General features: G+C 43.7%; 1 protein-coding gene across 2 annotated transcripts in view; it reads right to left on the reverse strand.

Annotated features, from left to right (window-relative positions):
• LOC115014861 (protocadherin-1-like) overlaps nt 1–13,449 on the reverse strand; it is a 167,371-nt gene extending 153,922 nt beyond the window's left edge. For both annotated transcript variants that reach the window (XM_029441963.1, XM_029441964.1), the window contains exons 1-2: nt 12,795–13,449; nt 951–1,782 (exon numbers count right to left, since the gene is read on the reverse strand). In XM_029441963.1, the coding sequence (XP_029297823.1) occupies nt 951–1,760 (810 nt within the window). In that variant the 5' untranslated portion in view covers nt 1,761–1,782; nt 12,795–13,449. The remainder of the gene's footprint in view (nt 1–950; nt 1,783–12,794) is intronic.
• Between the last annotated feature and the right edge of the window lie 9,547 nt (nt 13,450–22,996).

The following is a 22,996-nucleotide window of genomic DNA, read 5'->3' on the forward strand; positions in this document are numbered from 1 at the left end:
ATTAAATGATTTAAGCAGGTCAGACAGGGTCGTCAGTCAGCGCTGTCCCGCTGCCTCTAAAGCATCACTCCTCAAACGCACGTTAAGTGAAATGAATTCTGCTGCTCTCTGAAATGCAATGAGCCACATCCAGCAATAATACCAATAAGCCCCGTGGATAATCTCATGACTGACTCAGATTAAGTCATGTACGGCTCGCTGGAAGGCTGGCTGGTCACGCCGCAGTCAGGAAGTGAATGGAAGCGAGGAAGAGGAGGATGTTACAGCGAGGTGGGTTTGTTCACCGAGCCAAACCCAACCTGACGCTGACGCCACGTACGCCGCCCCGGCCGAGAGGCTCAAAGATGAAGTTGAATCAGTGGTTAATATGTAACTACACGCAGAGATCCCACGCCCTGCCTCACCTCCAACGCACCATCTGTCTGTACGGATAATTGAGCAGCGTATTATGTGCATACACCACGCCGGGTTGTCCTGCAGCTCTCAGTGTTATCACCAACGGGGCCAAAAGGTCTCGCAGTAATGTTTGCTGGACAAAAAAAACTCTGGAGCAGCTCTCAGACACCAGGAGGGACAGATTTATCCTGAATTAAAAGATAGAACCTGTAACCTTTCCACATTAAAATGTCTAAAAACGACTAAATCTATGTTATATATTTACTTATATTATCCCAAATGTTTCTAATCATTGTGTTTGTAGCCAGAAGCTTCATAAACTGACTTTTTATCCATTTTTAAGACACTACATCTTGCCGTTTTTTAACTATATTTGAAGGATGAAGGTTTTTAGTCCTCGGACGTCTGGATCTTAAGTTCTCAGAGAAACAAGCTGACAAACGAACAGCATTTATCTACACTTTCCTTAAATGGGTTTGAGGCAGTGATTCATGTGCAGTGTGTGTGTGTGTGTGTGTGTGTGTGTGTGTGTGTGTGTGTGTGTGTGTACTGACCTGCAGCACAGAGTGTCCCTGTGGGCTGTTCTCCAGCAGTTCGGTATTGTACTGATTCCTCTCAAACTTGGGTGAGTTGTCGTTCTGGTCGGTGATGGTGACCCGCAGCAGGGCGCTGCTCGCCCTTGGCGGCTTCCCGCCATCCATCACCCGGATGTTCAGGTCGTACGAGTCTTTCTTCTCGCGGTCCAGGTTACCCATGACTACCAGCTGAGGCAGCTTCTCGTCCGAGTCCACGGCGACCTGCAGGGTGAAGAGCTGGTCGGCATCGGGCCCGGTGCTCAGCGAGTACTCGGCCACCCCGTTGCTGCCGGAGTCCCTGTCGGTGGCCATGGGGATGGAGAAGAGGGCACCGATGTGCGTGTTCTCTGGGATGGACAGGGTGAGGATGGGCGAGGAGAACTGCGGCGTGTTGTCGTTGATGTCCACCACCTCGATGCGGCCCTCGATCAGCCGCGGCCCCGTGCCGATGCCTTTCACCATGTCGGTGATCGACACCTCAAACTCCAGGAAGCATTTGTCGCCCTCAAACAGGTTGCGGCAGTCCCTCAGCGTCTCACGGTCGATGGGGATCTCGGTGGTGTAGATGTCGCCGGTCTTGCCGTCCACCCGAAGGTACGGCGAGCCCACCTCCAGCTTGTAGAGGTGTCCGGTGTCAGGCAGGCCCTGGTCCGCCGCCAGGCTACCAATCAGCGTGTTGGGAGGCTGCTCCTCGGGAACCCGATACAGGATGTCGGTGGGCGAGGCGGCGCAGGAGACCAGCAGGACGACCGTCAGGAACAGCAGAACCTCCCACCTCAGCGCGGCCATGACTCCGCCCGATAGCACCGCTCTGAAAGAGAGACAGAACAGAGATTAGTGAGACTGCCCGTCACTCACCGTCCGTACGCCACACAGACAAATAAACAGAGAGTGGACTGAGCTGCTGCTCTCTCAGATTTATGTCAGCGCCGTTCAGGAATAGATTGTTGAATTCGTCTCCCTGGGCCACTAAATGTGTCCCAAACAGTTATTTGCGGGACCTGAGGGTGACGAGGTTTCAGGCCTGGTCTCGTGTGCAGCCGAGCAGCACAGAGTGATGACTTCCTCCTGCTGCCAGTCCCACGCTCTGACAGGAAGACAAACCTGCTGCTGCAGGCGACACTCCACCACAAATACTGATGACAAACAAAGAGCTGGGGTGCGACACCTGCAAGTCTCACAGACTTCAGAAGACTTTTGTTATGCTATTATAGAAAGAAAGACGTATTGAGGAGGCCTGCACTCATAGTTCATGTTTTAGCTTTCAGTGTGACACAGCTGTTTAAATACAGGTTTGTCTTGTACACTTGAGATAACAAGAAGGGACTCTTGTGTTCTTCACCTCCTGACAATGTGGCAGCTGTGGCTGCCGGAAGTCAGTGAGTTAATTGGTTTATCCTAAATTAATAAATTGCAAATGTGTGAATTTGTAAACATGAATCACTTAAACACAATATCACCGGAAATGCTAAGAGCTTTAAGATGTGTCCTGCACCCTCAGTCACAATCTGACTTTAACAACAAAGTGCTGATGGTGCACGTTCGGAAATACGATTGCGTTGTGATGTATCTAGCTGCGGCAGCTAGTACTGCGTGCTATGTGCTGTGTACTGCGTGCTGTGTACTGCGTGCTGTGTACTGCGTGCTGTGTACTGCGTGCTGCGTACTGCCAAGTTTAGTCTACAGTTTGCATTTAAGTGTGAATGTGCAAAGGGTCCATGAGATGCACATTTTGTCACCTGCTCATGTCATGAATGGTCAAAAGCTCAAAATATAATATTGCGTCAACAAGTCTCTGTACGTTCACTTTGTTAACGGAATAAAAACAGTGAGATCTGTATTTGCTTTCATCACATTCATCATAGAAAATACTTTTTGTGCAACCGGAGCCACTCTCTGCATGTTAACTAGAAATGGTGTTTGTTGAGAATCGATACAGTATCACAAACAGAATATTGCAATACTCAAGTGTTTCAATATGTTCTTACACTCCTGATGCATGCAAACACCCAGTGCAGTACAGAACCGAGTACATTCGGCTCTTGAATGTGTACTTTGAGGGGACGAGATCCCGTGCACAGTAGCAGGTCAGCGGTGGCCCAGCGGCTTATTGTTGCCCCATTGTGAGTAAATCAGACTAATGTGTGTGTTGCTGCTTCAGTGCCGAGTTATAAGTGGTTTGTACGACGCGTCGTAAATCAAAAGTGTATAAACCCGATCGGCTGCAATCAATGCACAAAAGCCACTGGAGCGTCCGAAGACGTCGGCCCCGTGAGCAGAGAATCAACTGACACGTCAGTAATCTGTCAGTTTATCTCATTTAAAATTACTTTTGAAAATCACTTTCAAACCATTTACGCTCTTGAATAATAGATAACATCAGGTCAGACTTCTGGAGGCTTGCACACGTCCATATTGTTTGTTCAAACTTTTAAAATAAGAACGCGTTACAAACTTAATCCAGGAGATAAAATAACATCTTTAACGGTATTTTAGACTCTATAGAGTCAGATATATATATATTCAAGGCTGAATGTTTCACACACACACACTCTGACTTTTCCCTTGCTGTTTTATGTTATGATGTTGTATTAGAGATATAAACTCCTTCTTGCTTTTCTTCTGTCTCTACACACGTTTATATCTTTCTTGGCAACAATTCATCTCAGACACACACTCTGTACTTCGTGATGGAGGAGTTTCTCAGTTGCGGGTCGACGAGGTTAATCTGGAGAGCGTGTTTTTTCTTCCCCTCATGTCCTTGATTTGAAGAGGAACACACACACACACACACACACACACACACACACACACACACACATACACGCGCACTCCAACATGGACTAGTGGGACTAGCATGCTGAGCAGGAAGCAGGAAGTCTAGGTGCCGTCCTCCTCCACACACTGCATGCAGAGTTGACTGTGTGTGTGTGTGTGTGTGTGTGTGTGTGTGTGTGTGTGTGTGTGTGTGTGTGTGTGTGTGTGTGTGTAGGAGTAAGGAGCCTGGTAAGTCTCCTGCAGCGTGAGACAGAAGTCAGGCCTTGTACAGATTCATTCAGTGAAATGAATCGACAGTCTGAACTCTTCCAGCAGCTTCACAAAAACATCATAATAAAGTTTTATGCCAAATGACCCTTCAAACCTCGCAGCAAACCTCCTGTGTGCCTCTGCAGTTTGTCTATGTACAGATAATATTTTGTAATTGTGTAAAGTGAGTCTCCCGACCGGTTGGGTCGAGGGCGAGGGCGCCCACCCGGAGCTGCTGCTGCTTGTTAAAAGGCTTTTTAAATTCCGTCGTCGCCGAACACTTTATGAACAGTTTGTCGAAACCGCCTGCGTATGAACAGTGCGCTGAGAAAGCTCCTGTTATCATTTGGCACGATGCAAATGAATAACAATAGACAAAGGAACAGTGACGCTGTCGTTTAACAACCTACATGTTAAACGTTGCCGGACATGAAGTAGAAGAGAAGTAAAGAATGTAAAGATATTCAGCTTGTGATGATATAAAACAGAGAAGTCTTCACAGTTTAGAGGCTAAAAGCAGAAAATGTTTGACATTGTTGTTGCTTTTGTGCAGAAGTGTTGGCTGCTCGGCTTCCCACTGTGACACACACACATCTAATTACCTCTGTATGAATGTGAATGAGCTCCGGAAGTGGGGGGAGCGTGCACGTGAATAACACTGTGTGTGTGTGTTACAGTGTAAAAGCTACGAGTGTGTGTTTCTTTTCTCACATTTTTCTGCAGAGCTGCCAAATACCCACATAACTGCCGACCTCTGACCTCTGATCCCCACGGCATTTCACACGTCACCGTGGAAACGGAGCTGAAACAACAGTGTTCACTGGCTGGAGTCCAGTCAGCTGATAATGAGCCACTGAACCGCTCCAACATATAATGATGTTGTATCTTATATCTTCTCTACCACGTGTATATTTATATAGAAATAGCTGCGCACTGTAAACTCTCAAACTGAGTCTACTTTTGTTAAATGTTATGTTTGTATTTCCTTGTATGTTAACTTGAAACCTGCTTCTTCCCTGTTTAAAAGAGTTTTACCAGCAGGTCGATGGAAACCAGGAAGTACACGACGCGCCGATGTTTCAGACCGAAATCTGACATTTAATGCCAACTTTCAAAACTCAGGGTTACAGACCATTTAGTCTCCAAACACGTAGCCGAGTTTAAACCTGATTAAAGTCATCATTTCTGTGACATTGAGCAACACTGAAATGGACTCGCGTGCAGCCCGACAGCCGCTGCTGTGAGCTCACAGCTGACGTGTGAAGTGTGAATTATGAGGCCTGTAAAGTGGAACACGTGCAATCAGAGTTTGGGAACGTGGTCGAGAGCACAAACAGAATCAAAGCGCAGTGAATTCCTACTGACATGTTTGTCCACATGTGTGTGTGTGTGTGTGTGTGTGTGTGTGTGTGTGTGTGTGTGTGTGTGTGTGTGTGTGTGTGTTGTCTCCTCGGGGGATGGTCCCGGGTTAGCCAGAGATCGTCCGGCTCATCCTTTTTCCCACAGTCTGAAACGTTCTCACCAACCGACCACTGTGTGTGTGTGTGTGTGTGTGTGTGTGTGTGTGTGCGTGTGCGTGTGCGTGTACAAAGAGGTCGAGCCAACAAGCAGCTGGAACCAGATTGTGTGTGTGTTGCAGGACAAAGACATGTGTGGAAGGACAGTAACATTTCCATGTGTAAGGAGCCGCTCTGATGGTCGGCTGCTGGGACGGGCGGGAGACAAAGACAGGAGAGGGTGTGTGTGTGTGTGTGTGTTGTCTGTACATTACAAAGCAGCTCAATGGCCCTGTTGCCACCCAGTGTGTGTGTGTGTGTGTGTGTGTGTGTGTGTGTGTGTGTGTGTGTGTTCTATTGATATTCAGAGTGTGTCTCCGATGTTAATGTCCCACCTGCATCAGTCACTGCTGTACGCTACATTAGAACCCGAACCACTGCTGCAGCCACATCAAGCTTTTAATGCCAACTTTAAATGAAATCACATTTTCCTACATGTGATCTTTGTCAAATAATCTAGAAATGAAATGTAACTCATGGCGGATCAGCTCAGGACATCACAACTATGACATTATACTGGAGTTCAGTGAACTATCTAAAATACCACATTACACCACAAAACACAGCGCGTATGCTAAAGTGCGGCTGTTAATTAGAATACCGACACATATAAAAATCCAATTTTAACAAAAGACATTAAAGTGTCTGTGTTTGGCTCCACTCTATTACAGCCGGAGACATTAATCCACATTGACGTGAAGTTTATGCGAAACAACAGCAAAATACTTTTTGAATTGACTATAAATAAGAAAACATTGACGCTAGAAGACTGACCTGTGGACTGGACTAGTGATCCGCTTCAACTCAAAAGATCCCAGAGCTGGAGCCGCTGCCCTCCTTGTGCGCCCCGGTGAACTGCGCTGCATCTGCAGCGTTGACCACATGCTGCACGAGTCGGTGTCAACTAGTAAAGTCCAAGCACTTCATCTCCATAACAACAGCCCCCTGGTGACTTCACTCACGTGACCTGTTTTCAGATGGTCTTTGTTTACAGCATCTGCAGATCAATTCTGATGTGACGTGACTTTAATACTGTTTTAGTACTGAGCACCGCACGGGGTCCCCTCTTCTATTTCAAGGACTTTCCAGGTCCAATTTCCAATTGCTCCAAAGAGCAATTCAAAGTTAGCGTAGACCAGGGCTACTCAACTTCATTAGCAAGTGGGCTGAATAGGAACATCACTGGAGGTTCATGGGCCACACAATACTTTGTCAATGAATCACTACAAACAACTTACAGTAGTGTTGATACTTACTAATACATGAAGTCAACTAGTCACGTGCATCCCCTTGTTTCACTTTAATTGTATCACCTTAATTCATTACAGAAAGCAACCAGTCCATTCAGAACAGTAGGGAAGCTGTGGCTACAAGGCTTCACACACAAGTGCAAAGTGCTGCATCTTTAAAACCAAGGAGACGAGTTGTTTCCCAACAGCTCCACTAATGTACAAACAAAGATGAATGGAATAAAACAGCATTCACCACATTACCAGTAAGTAGCCCTGTTTATAATATCCTCAACACTTCCACATACATAAGGTGCTTTGAAAACAATCCATATCCATACAATGAAATACTAAATAATAATTAGAGCATCTGCTAACGTTAAGTAAAGATAAAGCAAAAGCACTTCTATTCTTGCACGAAATATATAAATTCAATGAATCTATTCTATTTAAGGCCTTGATTCATTTTCCTCAAATACACAAACTTTCAAGGATTCATCAGGATCCATCAGATGTCCGGTCACATAGTTCCAGACTTTAGATTTACAGTTTGAGATGTTTCAGTGAACATGTTTGTTTAACGAGTCTTTATATGACAGTCCGCTGTTCATTCTGCCCAATTAGTGAAATCTACTTAATGTGAACGTGTTTGTGACAGAAACCAAATTAAAAGCATCTCTGTTGCATAAAACAAGGTTGCATAATCCCTGGCATCACTTCTAATTACAGTTGTGTTGTGAATAATTACACAGAAACATTATCGCACCAATTACAAAACATTTAAATGTGACGACTATTCAATCAAGTCTGGCAACAAAAAACAGTTTCTGTCTGGACTCAGGGGTGTGTATTCTGATACCTGTGTGTGTGTGTGTGTGTGTGTGTGTGTGTGTGTGTGTGTGTGTGTGTGTGTGTGTGTGTGTGTTTTATATAAACTGCAGGAACCTGGATGTCCAGTGCTTCGTGTTCACACATACCAGAACTGGTTTGAATTAAATATCACACACACTCTCTCACACACACACTCTCTCACACACACTCTCTCACACACACACACACACACACACACGCACTGAAAATCAAAAGATGCTTTGATGTTTTCAGATCTCAGAATGACAGGATGTTCACGGTCGAGGTGAGCTCTCTGTGGACAGTGTGTGTGTGTGTGTGTGTGTGAGAGTGTGTGGGTGGTCCCCCGCCCTGCAGCAAACAAAGGGAATTACTCTAATGACTTCATTCACTGCCATTGTTTAATCCAGATTAGTGCACACACACACACACACACACACACACACTCTCTCACACACACACACACCCTATCTATTCAGTGATATGTGTGTGTGGGACATTGCACATACTGTACATGCTTCTGTGTGATACATTTATATGTATGTAAATATAATTAAATATTATATAATAATATTTACTTTAATTACATCTAACATTATGTCACTAAGTAAATACTTAAAGATCGTGTGTCAGAGTTCTTGAGTGCGTCCACACCTTGTGTAAATACTTTGTGTGCGACAGAGAAAGTGACTTGACGTGGCGAGCGTGTGACCGTCAGACAGGAAGTGTTGGATGACAGTGGGCTGACTCACTGCTGTTCACGGGTTCATGGTTTCGGTGTATTGTCTTCTTACGTCGTGCTCAGAGGCACTGTGGCAGGACCGACCGGTTCAGGGATCAAATGTCGTGTGACCTTACTGCTGACAGGATGTGCTGTCGAACGTTTGATCCACACACACACACACACACACACACACACACACACTGATCCCCTCGCAGCAGCAGAAGGGGATTATGGGAGTGGATGGCAGATGAACAGCAGGCTGGTCTGAAGTAAAGATCAGGCATCATCAGAACGCTGTTTTAAATCCACAGCAACATATTTATTCCACATGTCAGACTACGGCAAGAGCACGAGGACAAAATGAGAACAGGCTACGCACACCTGACAGAAATCACTGCTGATATCACCAAACTGAGGCTCTTTACGAGATGGCCGAGGGGAAACGCCGGCAGCGGATTTCAAATGTGAGTTCAATGTATAGATTTAAAGATTAAATAGGTTTGTAGATACCGATATCAGAAAGTGTAGAAAGTCTCATAATGAATGGGCTGATATCCATTTTGACATTTAAACACATTGCATTGGTGATACGGATCCTTAAAGATGATGAGACATGTCTTTTAAATATTAAACATTGTCTCAATAACGACAAAGAACAGCAGAACGAGGAGACTAGGAGAGCACTGGAGCTCCACCAAGAGTTTCCAAAAGTGATTCCACCCGTGATTCAGATCCGCCGCAAAATATAAAGAGTTCTTCCTCGGCCCGCGCCGCACGCTTCCACCAAGTCTCATGAAAGTCGGACGAGGAGTTTTTCCTGCAGACAAACCGACAAACCCGAACCGGAAACATGAACTCTTTGTGACATTAAATAACGTAACACGAGTCACGATAACTTCTTCATCTTTACGTATTAATTAAAACTTTGGCCGATCCGACTGAACTGTAAAATTGTCGCATCAAAAGCAGAAATGTAGCGTCTTGATATTACGAGTAAAGTCACGCTGCAGAACTGACACGAGCAAAGACACAGCAGCAACCAAAGCAGCATCTGAAGCGTGACTACAACCCCCAGAGAATAATCACTTCCTACGACATATTGGAACCACATATAGAATATACTGCGCCTACGTACAGCACACCTTCAGTCTGTGATGTTTTATACGTTGACGTCGCTCAAAGATACTCAACATTCATCAGATTATTGTCAAAACACGTCAATTAATCCTCCAAAACTAATGAAAATCATCACATTTATCAAGAAAACATGAGAAACATGCGTCTCACGTGCTGCTTCTCTCTTCTCACATCACTGAGTAAATATCTTTGGGCTTCGGACGGTTGGTCGGACAAAACAAGATATTTGGAGACATTTCAAAGCCCTCGACTGATTCTTCAGAATGAAAACACCTTTCAGCTGCAGCTTTTTAGCAGGTGAAGTTAAACATGGCTGAAGCACCATGTGCTGATCATATGCAGCGTTTTGCATGAAGATGTGCGCAGAGTTTCAAACATGTAACTGACTGTAACCCTCGTTTCTATTAAGTGGCACGGCAAATAAATCAATACAGCAATATAATGGCGGCTCAATAAAAGAGCTTTTAGAGCAGGAAATGACAACATGTGTCTCCGACACCAACACACAGATTTACATCCCATGTTTACGTTGATTCATAATGATGTTCACGACCTCTCCGACCTTTCTTTTTGTGATTAATCAAAGCCACCAGGAAGATGGCAGCTGCCTCAGGTGAACAACTTCAGATATAATTGCTGTCACGGCAGCTTTGGTCGGTTACAGGTTGAAAAGCCGCGATGAATGTCATGAAATGTTGCACTGAATACAAAGAAAACGTTGGATTAAATACATTTCCTCTGAAAACTATCAAATACAAATATGATGAGGTTTTGATACTTTGTGTTGTTGTTAGATTCACCTGATCGGCAGGAACAGTCGTCGTCCTCGGAAGAAACTCCACTAAAAATCTTTTGTTTTGTCAATTAGTCGATTTAAATTGAACTTTTTTAAATGTCAAAGTTTGAGACGCCAAAGATGTCGTTCACAGACACCATCAAAGAAGACACGACAACATCCTGACGGCTGATTACTCGACCGACCAGCTTGTCTCAGGACATAATTGTTGCTTCTGTGAGTCGATGTGACTTTTTTCACTTCCTCATTCTTCATCCGCTCGTCGTCGCACCTGAACTAACATACCGAAGAAACCCGGCGTGAGAACTCGGAACGGAACGGAAGCGCGGACGCCTCTTCTTCTGCGGTGTGTGTTTGTGTGTGTGCTTCCATTTCACACCCATGTCTCCCAGCTCCCGTTTTAATGACGGGCATTAACAACACGGCTCGCTCAGATCTACAATTTTTAACGCAGACATGTGCAGAAAGGACTCCGTTAGACCTCGTTCTCCGCCTCCCCGTCTTTTTTTATTTTTCCTTGTCATTTCATCCTCTTCCTCTCCCCACTGACTAATCCTCCACCTCCCACCCCCTCGCAACCCTCCCGCAGAGCCGTGGATGACCGAGACGTTTTATCTGGTTCAATATTGGACGGTCGCACCTCCAAATGAGAGGAGGCAGAGAGGAGTCCCAAGGCTCAGTATCAAACCTCCGACCTCGCCCCTGGAGTCGACACCGCGGCCGCAGAAGCTCGGGTGACATCAGGGCCCGCAAACCTCAGCGAGAGTATCTCCACTTACCGCAAATAACCCTGAATACACGTTGGCAGTGGCAGAAACCAGCGTCTGATATAATGCACGATGGAAACCTTTAATGAGCTGTTGTATGTTTGCAGAACATGTTTTATGACGATAATGAAGACGCAGATTTAAAACCACAAACATTAAGGCTACACCTTTTTTAGCAATTTCAGAGGCTAGAAAACCAAAACGCCTGCTGCAGATTTGCAATTGTTTTACCCCCCAACAGCAGCCGAGCAGAAGGTGGACGCTCCTGATGCTCCGGCAAATACACCGACGCCGCTCCGTCGAGGCTGTTAATGTGACTGCGACGAGGTTTCAGGGAGTCCTGGGAGCCGTTTTAAGTGTCTTCATGTCACAAGAAATGCTCAGAGTGAGATGACAGGGTGTGTGGGGGGGGGGGACAGGGAACGGGGTTAAAGGTCAAGTGAATGGAACAAGCAACACGGCTTCCCATGAGCACTCCCACGAAACATCTCCAGAGCGTTCACACGGCGTTCCTGAAGGGGAAGTATTTTTTTTTTTCCCAGCGACCACAGTTAAGGCAGAGGCGTTGACTACTACAGCCCACTCTCTGTCAGGGAAAGGCAGATGCATTTTGCATGTAAATGCCCAACTCTCCCTCCCTCCTCCCTCCCATGTAGAGCAGGTTGAACGCCTGTCGTCTCTCTCCACAGCAGAGAGAAGAACTGGAAAGCCGAAGACTGGAGGGACCGGACGGACTGGATTCCACAGTGTTGACACATACATGCACAATATTCATCGTCACCTGCCCTCCTCGTCTACCTTTACAGTTTACACTGCAACTCCACTGCCTCTATTTGGATTCAAGCTTGTGTTAAGGCAACACACAAACATTACAAAGGGGGGGGGGGGGGGGGAAGGGTGTTAAATGTGATGCTACAGGTGCCCAGGAGGGCCTTCAGGTGCATGTGTGAGGCTTTACAGGGGATAGATATGCAGGGAGATGTACATTGCCTCGCCTGTGAGACTGCTTTATGAGCAGCGTCAGATGAATGGACTGTTGCATTGTTGCTTTAAGCAGCCCCAGGAGTCCCTGAAGGCAGATTAGCTCTAATATTACAGTGGGAAGACAAACCTCTGATTGTAATGAGCATCTTTTTTTTTTTACTGCCATTTTATATTCCTGTCTATAGACTGAGAGTCCCTGCAGAACTCTTTACAGCCTCAGATGGAGACGTAATGAAACCCTCACATAAACAGCTCCTATATGTGAGCACTATAGGAGACACTGTACTGCCCTCCCTGATATGCACTGTACGGGATTACTGGAGCGATTCTTCAGTTTCAGGGAGGTTAGGAAAGCAGGAGTGACCCACAGGAAGATGCATTTTATTACTGACGGACATGGGGGTAATGTTGAGGACGGCGGGGATCGATTCGGATCAATACCCAGTGTAGTGTAATATGGGTAAAATACCCATCAGGGGGATTAGCCGCTCAATGTGAACAAGCAATCGTTTTAAACATCTTGATTTTTAGCCAACAAGTGTTTAAATAAAATGTCTGTTTTTTAAGTGATAATTAGGCGAAAATGAAAATAAAGTGACTCTTCCTATTTGTCGTGCGTAAAGCGTCTCCTACACACCTGCATAGCGACAGGATTTACATGCACCTGTGTTTAATATGTCACAGGGCTGTTTGTTATGTAAAGATGTGCGATTAAAATGCTGTGTGGAGCGCGTCTGTGGAGAGAAGTTCCTACCTGGACCGGGTGAGAGCCGCGCGGTTCCCCAGCTCTGAGCGCCCCAGCCCGGCTACAGGCTCCGCTCCTCCTCGGTACCCAGACGGAGCCACTCCGGGAAAAAATTAAATTAACAATCCACAAGGCAGGGAAAAAAGACCTTAAAACAAATCAAACAATCCAGTCAGACAAGCAAGGGGGAGGGGGGATTATTCCTCCACAATTTCTGTCCAATTTTACTGTCGTGACCAGCGCTGCGCGTCAACCCGGCGATCCTTCCTCTCTCAGGGGGGGGACGGCTGGAGCCCAGCCGGGGGAGAACACCCGTCCGGACCGGGGGTCACTCACTGCTACTCCGTTTACCACCGGGCTGTTTGTACCGACAGCAGCAACAGCATCCTCCGCTGATGGCACGCTTCTTGGGGAGGTAGTGGGGTAGAGGTGGTGGTGGTGTAAGAAGCGGACGGAGCACCGGGACGAGAGAAAAAGAGGAAAAAAAGGGGGAAACGGTTAAAAATCACCAGAGGAAGAAACGCTAGGTCCGGTAGGTCCGGGAGTTTCCAGCAGTGGTCATCCGGTTAGTTTCCACCCCGACGCGCGGTCACCGCTCTGCCGCTACAAACTCTGTCCGCCTCCCGGTCCAGCAGCACGGAGCAGGTCGCGCGGCTGCACTGTGTGTGATGAGAAAGTGGAGTGATTCCAAACGACTGCGCTCGCGCTTCCCTCCCTCCCTCTCTCTCTCGCGCTCTCTCTCTCGGTCTCCCCCCTCCTCCCCCTATACACTCTCTATACACTATACACGGAGGCGGAGCGAGCATCCACCCCAACAACTAACTCTTCATGGGTTTCCCAACATTTCTTTTTTTCATACAAAGATATGGCGACTTCTCCAGATCCATTTGTGAACATTTCACACTTTATCTTCTTTCACCATTTAAGCTGTAACTGTATGCGGCAGCTCGGAGTCACAGGTGCGAGTCTCCATCACCTCACGTGCACATATAACAAGTGTAACTGCAGTTTAAGGGATACAAACCCGCTCACACACTTATTCGTATTTCACATACTGTCTGATAAAAGACAGTCAAAACACCAACTGTCACCCCCTCCCTCCATTATTCCCTTATATACAGTAAATAAATGCTTCTGGCTCTTTCTCTTGTTTCACGTCTCTCCTGTATTCACCGTCTCTCCCCGGCTCCGTCCTGCTGCCTCACACACGCGGCTCTCTCGCGCTCTGAGCGCCACCTACAGCTGAGAAGCGGCACGTGAGGTGCAGGCAGAGCTGGAGCAGAATCCTCCAGCGCCACTGTGGAGCAGAGACAGCAGGGGACGTAGAACACAGAAGTAGTCTGTGGTCGACATTACGGCTGTTATTGCTGCAGTGTGTGTTATATGAACACAACGCAGCTTGTGGCGGAGGGAGGCTATTATCCAAAGCAGCTTACTGGACTGTGATATTACACACAACACATATGGATTATGGTTGTTGTTTTTTATTTTGCATATGGCCGCCTGAGTTTCAGTGCATCTGTTTATGAGCTAATCCAAATGCATCTTTCAAAAATAATTAATAACATTATTTAACATTTTTAGGACACCCATTACTGTTGCACTGTGAAAACAAATAATACAAAATAAAGATAATAGCCAGTTTTCTGTGAGAATGCAGCACTAAAAACAAGAACATTTTGACTTTATTTTATAAAATACAGGCAGCAGGTTCAGGATTCATGAATGTGAGAATTAAAGGGGGAACATACTTAATAAGGGGATTATTTTTGCAGTGTGCGTTGACATATAAACCGAGTACTTCATGCAGAAAACATGAAACCACACGTGACTGATTCAATTTAAATAATCCTTTTTTTAGAAGACGCCCATTACTGTTACACTGTAAAAAATATATTTTCTCTCTTAATTGAGTCCTAAAAACCTCGAGTGGGAAAAGTAAAAATGCTGCACAAGAAACACAAGAACACTTAAATTAAAAAAGATATTTGAACAAGTTCTGACTTCACGAATATCAGACTTTAAAGGAATGTATGGAGTCATGAGAGTGCCATGAAAATAATGAGGAAATATAAAGAGAAATAAATAAGAAAGTAAATAAAAAATGTAGAAATATAAAGACAAATAACTAAATATAAATCATTATTGAAAAACATTTTCACATTTATTTGTTCATTTATTTCCATATATATTAAATATAATTAAATATTATTTGAGTTACATACATATTGTCCTTTACACTGTATAGACTGCAGACGTTATTATGGTGAATTGTAGTAAAAATACTTGCATTTAAAATATTATGTTTAGAAAAGTAACAACGTACTGATGACTAATGACACAGCTTTGTATCTCTTGTGCTTCCAGCTCGATTTCAACAAGTATCTGTTATAAACATTCTGCAAGAAGACTTCTTTTATTTTTCTGCTTGACATTTCTCAGTAATATTTACTGTAGCTACTTTGCCACCCTGCTAATCAAGGTCTCTGTAAATAGCAGTTAGTACTTTTGGTTAATTACAGAGACATTAAGGTCACAGAAATGGGGAGTGTTGATGAGCGGAGCTGCGGCTCACGTCCCACGATTCACACAACCTTTATTTACCACGACATTCCAGATCAAAATATTACAAACTGAAGCCGATACAGACGTGGGATCCCGTCTGCTCCTTCACTGCTGTACTGTTTATTCACAAGATTCAACATCAGCACATTTATTCTTGCAAAGTTTTAGGTTTTTCTTTCATCGGATTAGTTCATTTTTAGTTCTGGTTGATGAAATATAATCTGTTCTTGTTCCATGTTTTCTTTTGTTCTTTGCTTTTTGTCTTCAGGAAATGAAATCGACACGTAGGTGCTGAATGTTTGTACCTTTCAGTAGCCAAATAACATATTATTTATTCAGTGTTATAACAGCCCATGAACTCCTTTCACACTGTAGCCGTTATATATTACTCTCTTTTATACTCCGATGTGTTATTTCTGTTATGGAGACTGTGGAGATGTAAACATAGACGCTATATAAAAGATAAAAGGTGATTTTATTTCTCACTCCTGTGACCTTGAGTTGTGTTTTCAGTGTTCGACGTCTTCGTATAAGAAACATTTTCAATTTCTCAGTTTGCCTTTATTTCACACAAAATGTTGTCCGTAAACTGTCAATGACTGTATTTATGATTATTATAGAACTTAGTAGTCTTAAACTACATGTTTGGGATGTCAGTGTTTGCTGAAATATGTCAACACACAATGTGTCTCAACTTTATTTAAAATCATTACACTAACAAGCTTATAAATGTCTACGTGGAGCCGTTTCTACTCACAGAGGAGAATTAAAGAAAACTGGATGTTGACTCACAAATAATCGTCTACGATGCACATTTTCAATTTCCATATAAAAACACCGAGTGACACCTGGTTAAATCACGTGTATTTGCATGTCAAATATCTCCAAAGTTCAGCTTGATGTGAAAAATGAGCAAAAATATGAGCAAAAATGTACTTTGCCTCCATTAGCGAAGTCCTAATGACTCAATAAAGTCATAATTGTGCCAATTCTTTAAATTTGCATTTAATAAAATGAACAAATTGTCAGTGAATCGGCTTTTAGGGGCCAGTTGGTAATCCACAAGACAATAATAATTAGTCTTTGTGGTGTTCACACATCTCGCAAGATATTAAGCATTCATTCTATATCATGATATTAAAGTTAAACACAGTATACAGCAGTATCGACTACACCAACAAAACATCACAAATATCTGGCAGCGAGTTTAGCGTCTGTCTGTTTCCTCCATTTGTTTTTCCCCGTCGTCTTCTTGAAGACATGCAGCGGCAGGTTCGTCTCCAGAGGAGTTGAAACCTCTGTGGTCGACTTTGTCTCCCAGCATCCCTTGCAGTAATTAACCCTCCGGCCTGTGTGGACCCTGACTGATCGGCTGTAATATCTGTATCAATATTCTCCGTCCGCCCTCTGCAGCTCGGCTCGGCTGCACTCACATTCATAATCGTAGTTATGAAGTTAGTTCACGGAGTTAAAAGTTCCCTTCTGGTCTCGGTTACAAACTGAAGTTATTCTCTTCATTGTTTTGCTGTTATTTACAACTTTAAATTGATAGAAACAGATTATTTGATTATGTTTATTGCTTTATTGATTATTATTATTTGACTTCTTTTCTTATTATTATTATTAATTAGTGTATTTATAAATATGTGCTTAAAAGCCTGTCTGGCTGTATAAATCAATCATGAAGCTAAAAAAAAGAGTTATTGGTTCAGGCGTTTGAAGGTGGGAACGTAGCCACGTTTGAAGTTCTCGCTTTTCATTCTTCAAACAACGATTTCTGTCACTTTTTATGTGAAACGAGTTCAACACAATGAACGTCTTCGAGGAGAAACTCAAAATGAAATGAGGAAAATATACACACGTCGTGAAAACATGAAAACGTGCAGAAACTGTGGACACGTTGTATTTAGTAGGTTTAGTGTGAGTTGTCTAAATGCTGTATCCCTTTACGTGTGTATAATATTAGTAACTAACAGCAATAACAGGCTATTTCGCTGGAGGCAGTGATTCATTACAACTTCTGTTTAAAACTAATAAAGCTCCAGGCTTGTCACATAATGGAAAACATGAGACACAAAAGCAGGAAAAGAAAAGGAGAAAGGGAATTGTGTGAGTTGTATTTTTAATGCAATTAGAGAACAAAATATGACCTTGTCTCCAGTTTTTCCTTTTTCATTTGAAATGTGTACGACACTCTTTGTGTGCGGCTCCTGGAGGAGCTGAGGGAAGCTGTCAAACCTGCAGGCTGGAAGCAACATGTGAGCAGGAAGCACACAGACACAAAATGAAGCTAATTATCGTGGTATAAAAACCACAAAAGTTATTATAATCCTCCACAGATAATCATCATTAATCATAAAACAAAGAGAAACTGTGCTGTTCTGCTTCATTGATTTAAAAAAGTCTGTACTCCAGGAGAGAAGTTAACCACGAGTCCCAGAGAGCATTGCTGTTAGAAACATCCAATCAGAGTTTCAACAAAGTTAAACTGTATTAATCCAAGTGGTCCAAAGTGAAGGTGTCAAGGGGACAGGGAAAAATGGAAATACGCTGATAACAATATTAATTATTGAACTGAATTATTGAATTATTAATGCGAGGGAATGAATGAAGCAATTCAATGGTGTAATATAGGAAAGTAAGGCAAAAAAGAAAAAGAGTCCCAAATGAGGAATTCGGGGAATGATTTGTAATTTCAGCGCACAAATGATTAATTTGAAGGTATTAAGTTTCCCTCCAGACTCCTGCGGAGTGAAAGGACCCATGCGACCCGAGCCCAAAATAATGTGGACACAGCCTCGATTATTCTGGTTTCTTTCTACCAGATGTTGAGCCTCACTCAAAGCGGCCACACCCTAAATTAAGCATCACGTTAAGCCTTAGGGTAATTTAAACGGGTGATGTATATAAAGATTCTCCTCCGTGCAGTTGTCGTGAATAGGGAAATTAGCTTAAGAGCGTTGACACAAACCTGGAAGAACACTGTTTGACTGAAAGAGTGCTTCTCAAGGAGCTATGCTAGCAGTTTCCCTCTGTTTCCAGTCTTTATGCTAAGCTAGGCTAAACACACCCTGGACATCTCTCTTTACTGGACACAGAGTCAAACCTGTGTTTTCATCTGAATCTAGATAGTTCAACAACATGTTGAAGGTGAGTTGATCCCTTGACTTGCAGTCCAGCAGCAATAACCTGGAGGTCAAAGGCCATCCATCAGGCGGACAGACCGCTCAGACCAGTTGCTTCTTTTCTCTTCAGCAGGAAGCTGGTTAACATTCGGCGGGCTCGTCTCGCCCTGCTTTGATGAATACACTATAATCTGCGGCGGCTACCTGCTGCTAACGAGCCAAATTAATTAGACAGCGACAGTAAACATCTATCGATAAGATCAGATGAAACTTTATTGATCCCTTAGGGGAAATCGGTACTTCGTAGCAACAAACAGTAACAGGAAACCACAGAAGAACCGAGCAGCGGGGAAACATCACATAGCTACATTGGGAATTCAACGTACAAATAAATAAAAAAATATATGAAATGAATTAGAGTGTTTTGTTCAGTGTGACAGAAGAAGAACAATGAAATGAAAGAAAAACCAAAGCTGTGACAGTTAATGAGATATTTGCGGTATGAAAGAGTGACACATCGCTTGCACAAACACACACAAATTAGATTAACCTCTGGAGGTTTGTGTGTGTGTTTGAAATGTAGAGTATAAATAATGAAATCTGCTGGAAGTTGATCATATTGAAGGCTCTGTGGTACCTGTGGTGGGATGTGAGGTATACTGTTTAGTTATTTCATCCACGCTACCAGTTTGTCTGTCGGTCAGTCCACCACTTTGTTCCAGACCATAATATCTCAACAACTATTGCATGAATTGACATGAAATGTGGTACAGCCATTCATTGTCCCCAGACGATGAAGCCCTTGGACTTCGGTGATCCCAACCCTTTTCTTTTGGTGCCACCATTAGGACTCAGGTTCCTGCTCATCATCAGGACTCAGGTTCCTGCTCATCATCAGGACTCAGGTTCCTGCTCATCATCAGGACTCAGGTTCCTGCTCATCATCAGGACTCAGGTTCCTGCTCATCATCAGGACTCAGGTTCCTGCTCATCATCAGGACTCAGGTTCCTGCTCATCATCAGTACTCAGGTTCCTGCTCATCATCAGTACTCAGGTTCCTGCTCATCATCAGTACTCAGGTTCCTGCTCATCATCAGGACTCAGGTTCCTGCTCATCATCAGTACTCAGGTTCCTGCTCATCATCAGGACTCAGGTTCCTGCTCATCATCAGGACTCAGGTTCCTGCTCATCATCAGGACTCAGGTTCCTTTCAGGCATGCAAATTCGACTTCAATAACACAGGGTGAGTAACTGATATACAAATGATCATTTTGCGGGTGAAGTATTCCTTTAACATCAGCATGTTAGCATTGTCATTGTTAGCATGCTGACGTTAGCATTAAGTACGGGCTGCAGAGCTGCTAGTGAGTCAAGACAGCTGTCACTCAAACGTATGAATGTCTCTGTGTATAAATAAAGTTTACTGTATTGAATATCACCCTTTTCTGTTTCTCTCTATGTGTTTTCAAGCAGCCAGACATGTACAGCAGCATTACTCACTGGAATAATCTGCCCTCTCTGATATATAAGCACCAAACAACATCTGGGTGGAAAAAGCAGTTGAAAAGGCTCCTAATGAATTATATTATAAGGAAGCAGTAAACGACGAGCAGCAGCAATCAGCGTTATTCTTCCCCGTGTAGATGAAGTGAGTGTGCTGTTCTGGGCAGCAGTGGGGTGTTGATTTAACTTAATACTGAGGATTGTGTGTTGTCTGCCTACATGTGTTTCTTTTACTTTATATGGCCCACAGGAAAATAAGTTACAGTAGTGTAATTTTTGTTTTAAAATAATATGAACTAATTATAAACCGTAGCAGTTTATACACCAGTGTGTGTGGATTACAGTTTGAAAAGAATATCGCAGACTAAAAACACTCAACTCCAGTTGTCAAATGTGCAACTACAGAGAGATGGAAACTGACTTTATGTTCACGTTGATGCCTCTGTGTAATGAAAACACACGTACGAAGTGAGAGAATTCTGTTTTGGATATGCATTTGGATTATAATTCAATTCTGTGAGCCATTGAATCCAATTGATGCATTCTGCACCAGAATATGCATCGCTTATTTTGCAGAATGACTTTTCATGGTGCAGACTCATTAATATGTAAATATAAATAATAATAATAATAATAATAATACATTGGGGGATTAGGTGTTGCAAAAGGTTAACCAGTGTTTCCCCTACAATTTGGTTTGATGGTGGCACCAGAGGAAAGATCGAACTGTCACCAAAATCATCCTCTGGGGATCATGTAGCTCCACCGACAACTTCAGGTACAGTCAGCTGATCTCTAGAGGAAAGTTCAGGCCACTAATGTAAGTTAGGACCATCCTCTTGGAAGCATGAATCACATTTGAAGAAAGCTGAATTTGTAGATAGATCTGCACCCTGAGGGTTTTTTGCAGGAAGCTGCTATTTACCGTTTTTCCCAGAAGCCATAAATGCATCACTATCTTGCGGGACCTTCAGAAACAGGAAGTGAAGACTCCTCTTGGCGTCCCGTTGAACCTCTGCAGTTTCACGCTGGTTGGGTCGTTGGGTCCATCAGTGATGGCGAGGACGTCTCACCTTCAGTCCGCCACTTGAAGCATCCCCTGGCACAAGCCCATGCTAATGGTTCCTGGGTGACATTTAGATAAAGGTGAGAGGGAAGAGGTTCAGTAAATCAGCAGTCGACCTTTAACCTCCTGTCCAGGAAGTCAAACCGTAGCCAGTGAGCCTGACATTTCCTCCGCAGCGCACTTCATTCGGCTAATTAAGCCGTTAGCCGGATGACCTGCAACACAAAAGATGGAGGAAGAAAGGATGAGGGGGAGGGAGGAAGAGTTGGAGAGGATGGACTCTTGTTGGGTGGATTGTGCAGGTTCATTTACTGTTTATTTATAGTAAATACAACTCTTAAACTTTAACTAATAAAGTGTAGCATGGAAGTCTTATAGAAGCAGGTTCAAAGTGTTTCATGTTGTTCACATGTCAAAGGTTTGTACAGATTCTGGATCTGTCTTTGTATCACTCCATAAATCACTAAATCCTGTCAACACACAGAACTCTGTGCATCTCCTGCATGTAGTTAGTGTAGCGTGTATAACATGAGCTGTGAGTGACATGTGAACAAAGCCCTCTGCACAAAGCTTCAGAATATAGAGAGGAATGAAATTGGAAAGTTTGGTGTATGTAAGTGCTGCTGAAGTGGAGACTTCTGCTGAAGCGTGTGAGAAAAAGCTCCTTTAAAGATATGTATTGTAACATTCATACATGTTGTACACTCTACAGGTGAACAGGGTCATACATGTTGTACACTCTACAGGTGAACAGGGTCATACATGTTGTACACTCTACAGGTGAACAGGGTCATACATGTTGTACACACTACAGGTGAACAGGGTCATACATGTTGTACACTCTACAGGTGAACAGGGTCATACATGTTGTACACTCTACAGGTGAACAGGGTCATACATGTTGTACACTCTACAGGTGAACAGGGTCATACATGTTGTACACTCTACAGGTGAACAGGGTCATACATGTTGTACACTCTACAGGTGAACAGGGTCATACATGTTGTACACACTACAGGTGAACAGAGTCATACATGTTGTACACTCTACAGGTGAACAGGGTCATACATGTTGTACACTCTACAGGTGAACAGGGTCATACATGTTGTACACTCTACAGGTGAACAGGGTCATACATGTTGTACACACTACAGGTGAACAGGGTCATACATGTTGTACACACTACAGGTGAACAGAGTCATACATGTTGTACACTCTACAGGTGAACAGGGTCATACATGTTGTACACTCTACAGGTGAACAGGGTCATACATGTTGTACACTCTACAGGTGAACAGGGTCATACATGTTGTACACTCTACAGGTGAACAGGGTCATACATGTTGTACACTCTACAGGTGAACAGGGTCATACATGTTGTACACTCTACAGGTGAACAGGGTCATACATGTTGTACACTCTACAGGTGAACAGGGTCATACATGTTGTACACTCTACAGGTGAACAGGGTCATACATGTTGTACACTCTACAGGTGAACAGGGTCATACATGTTGTACACACTACACAGGTGAACAGGGTCATACATGTTGTACACACTACACAGGTGAACAGGGTCATACATGTTGTACACACTACACAGGTGAACAGGGTCATACATGTTGTACACACTACAGGTGAACAGGGTCATACATGTTGTAAACACTACAGGTGAACAGGGTCAAACATGTTGTACACACTACAGGTGAACAGGGTCAAACATGTAACTAACAGATATCATGAAGCTTCCCCACTTCATGACTCACATCAACACAGTTTATATTACAAGTGTTGAATATGTACATGAGGCGTTATGTAATGTAGCTGTGGAGAGTTTACATCTACACACAGTTACAAACATGAACTCTGTTCTCATGTTTCCTCTCATCTGAAGACATAAAAAGCCTTTAAATTCTCACACATGTAGATGAACTGAAAGATAAATAAACAT

This window comes from Cottoperca gobio, chromosome 10 (genome assembly GCF_900634415.1).
Source record: "Cottoperca gobio chromosome 10, fCotGob3.1, whole genome shotgun sequence".
NCBI lineage: Eukaryota > Metazoa > Chordata > Actinopteri > Perciformes > Bovichtidae > Cottoperca > Cottoperca gobio.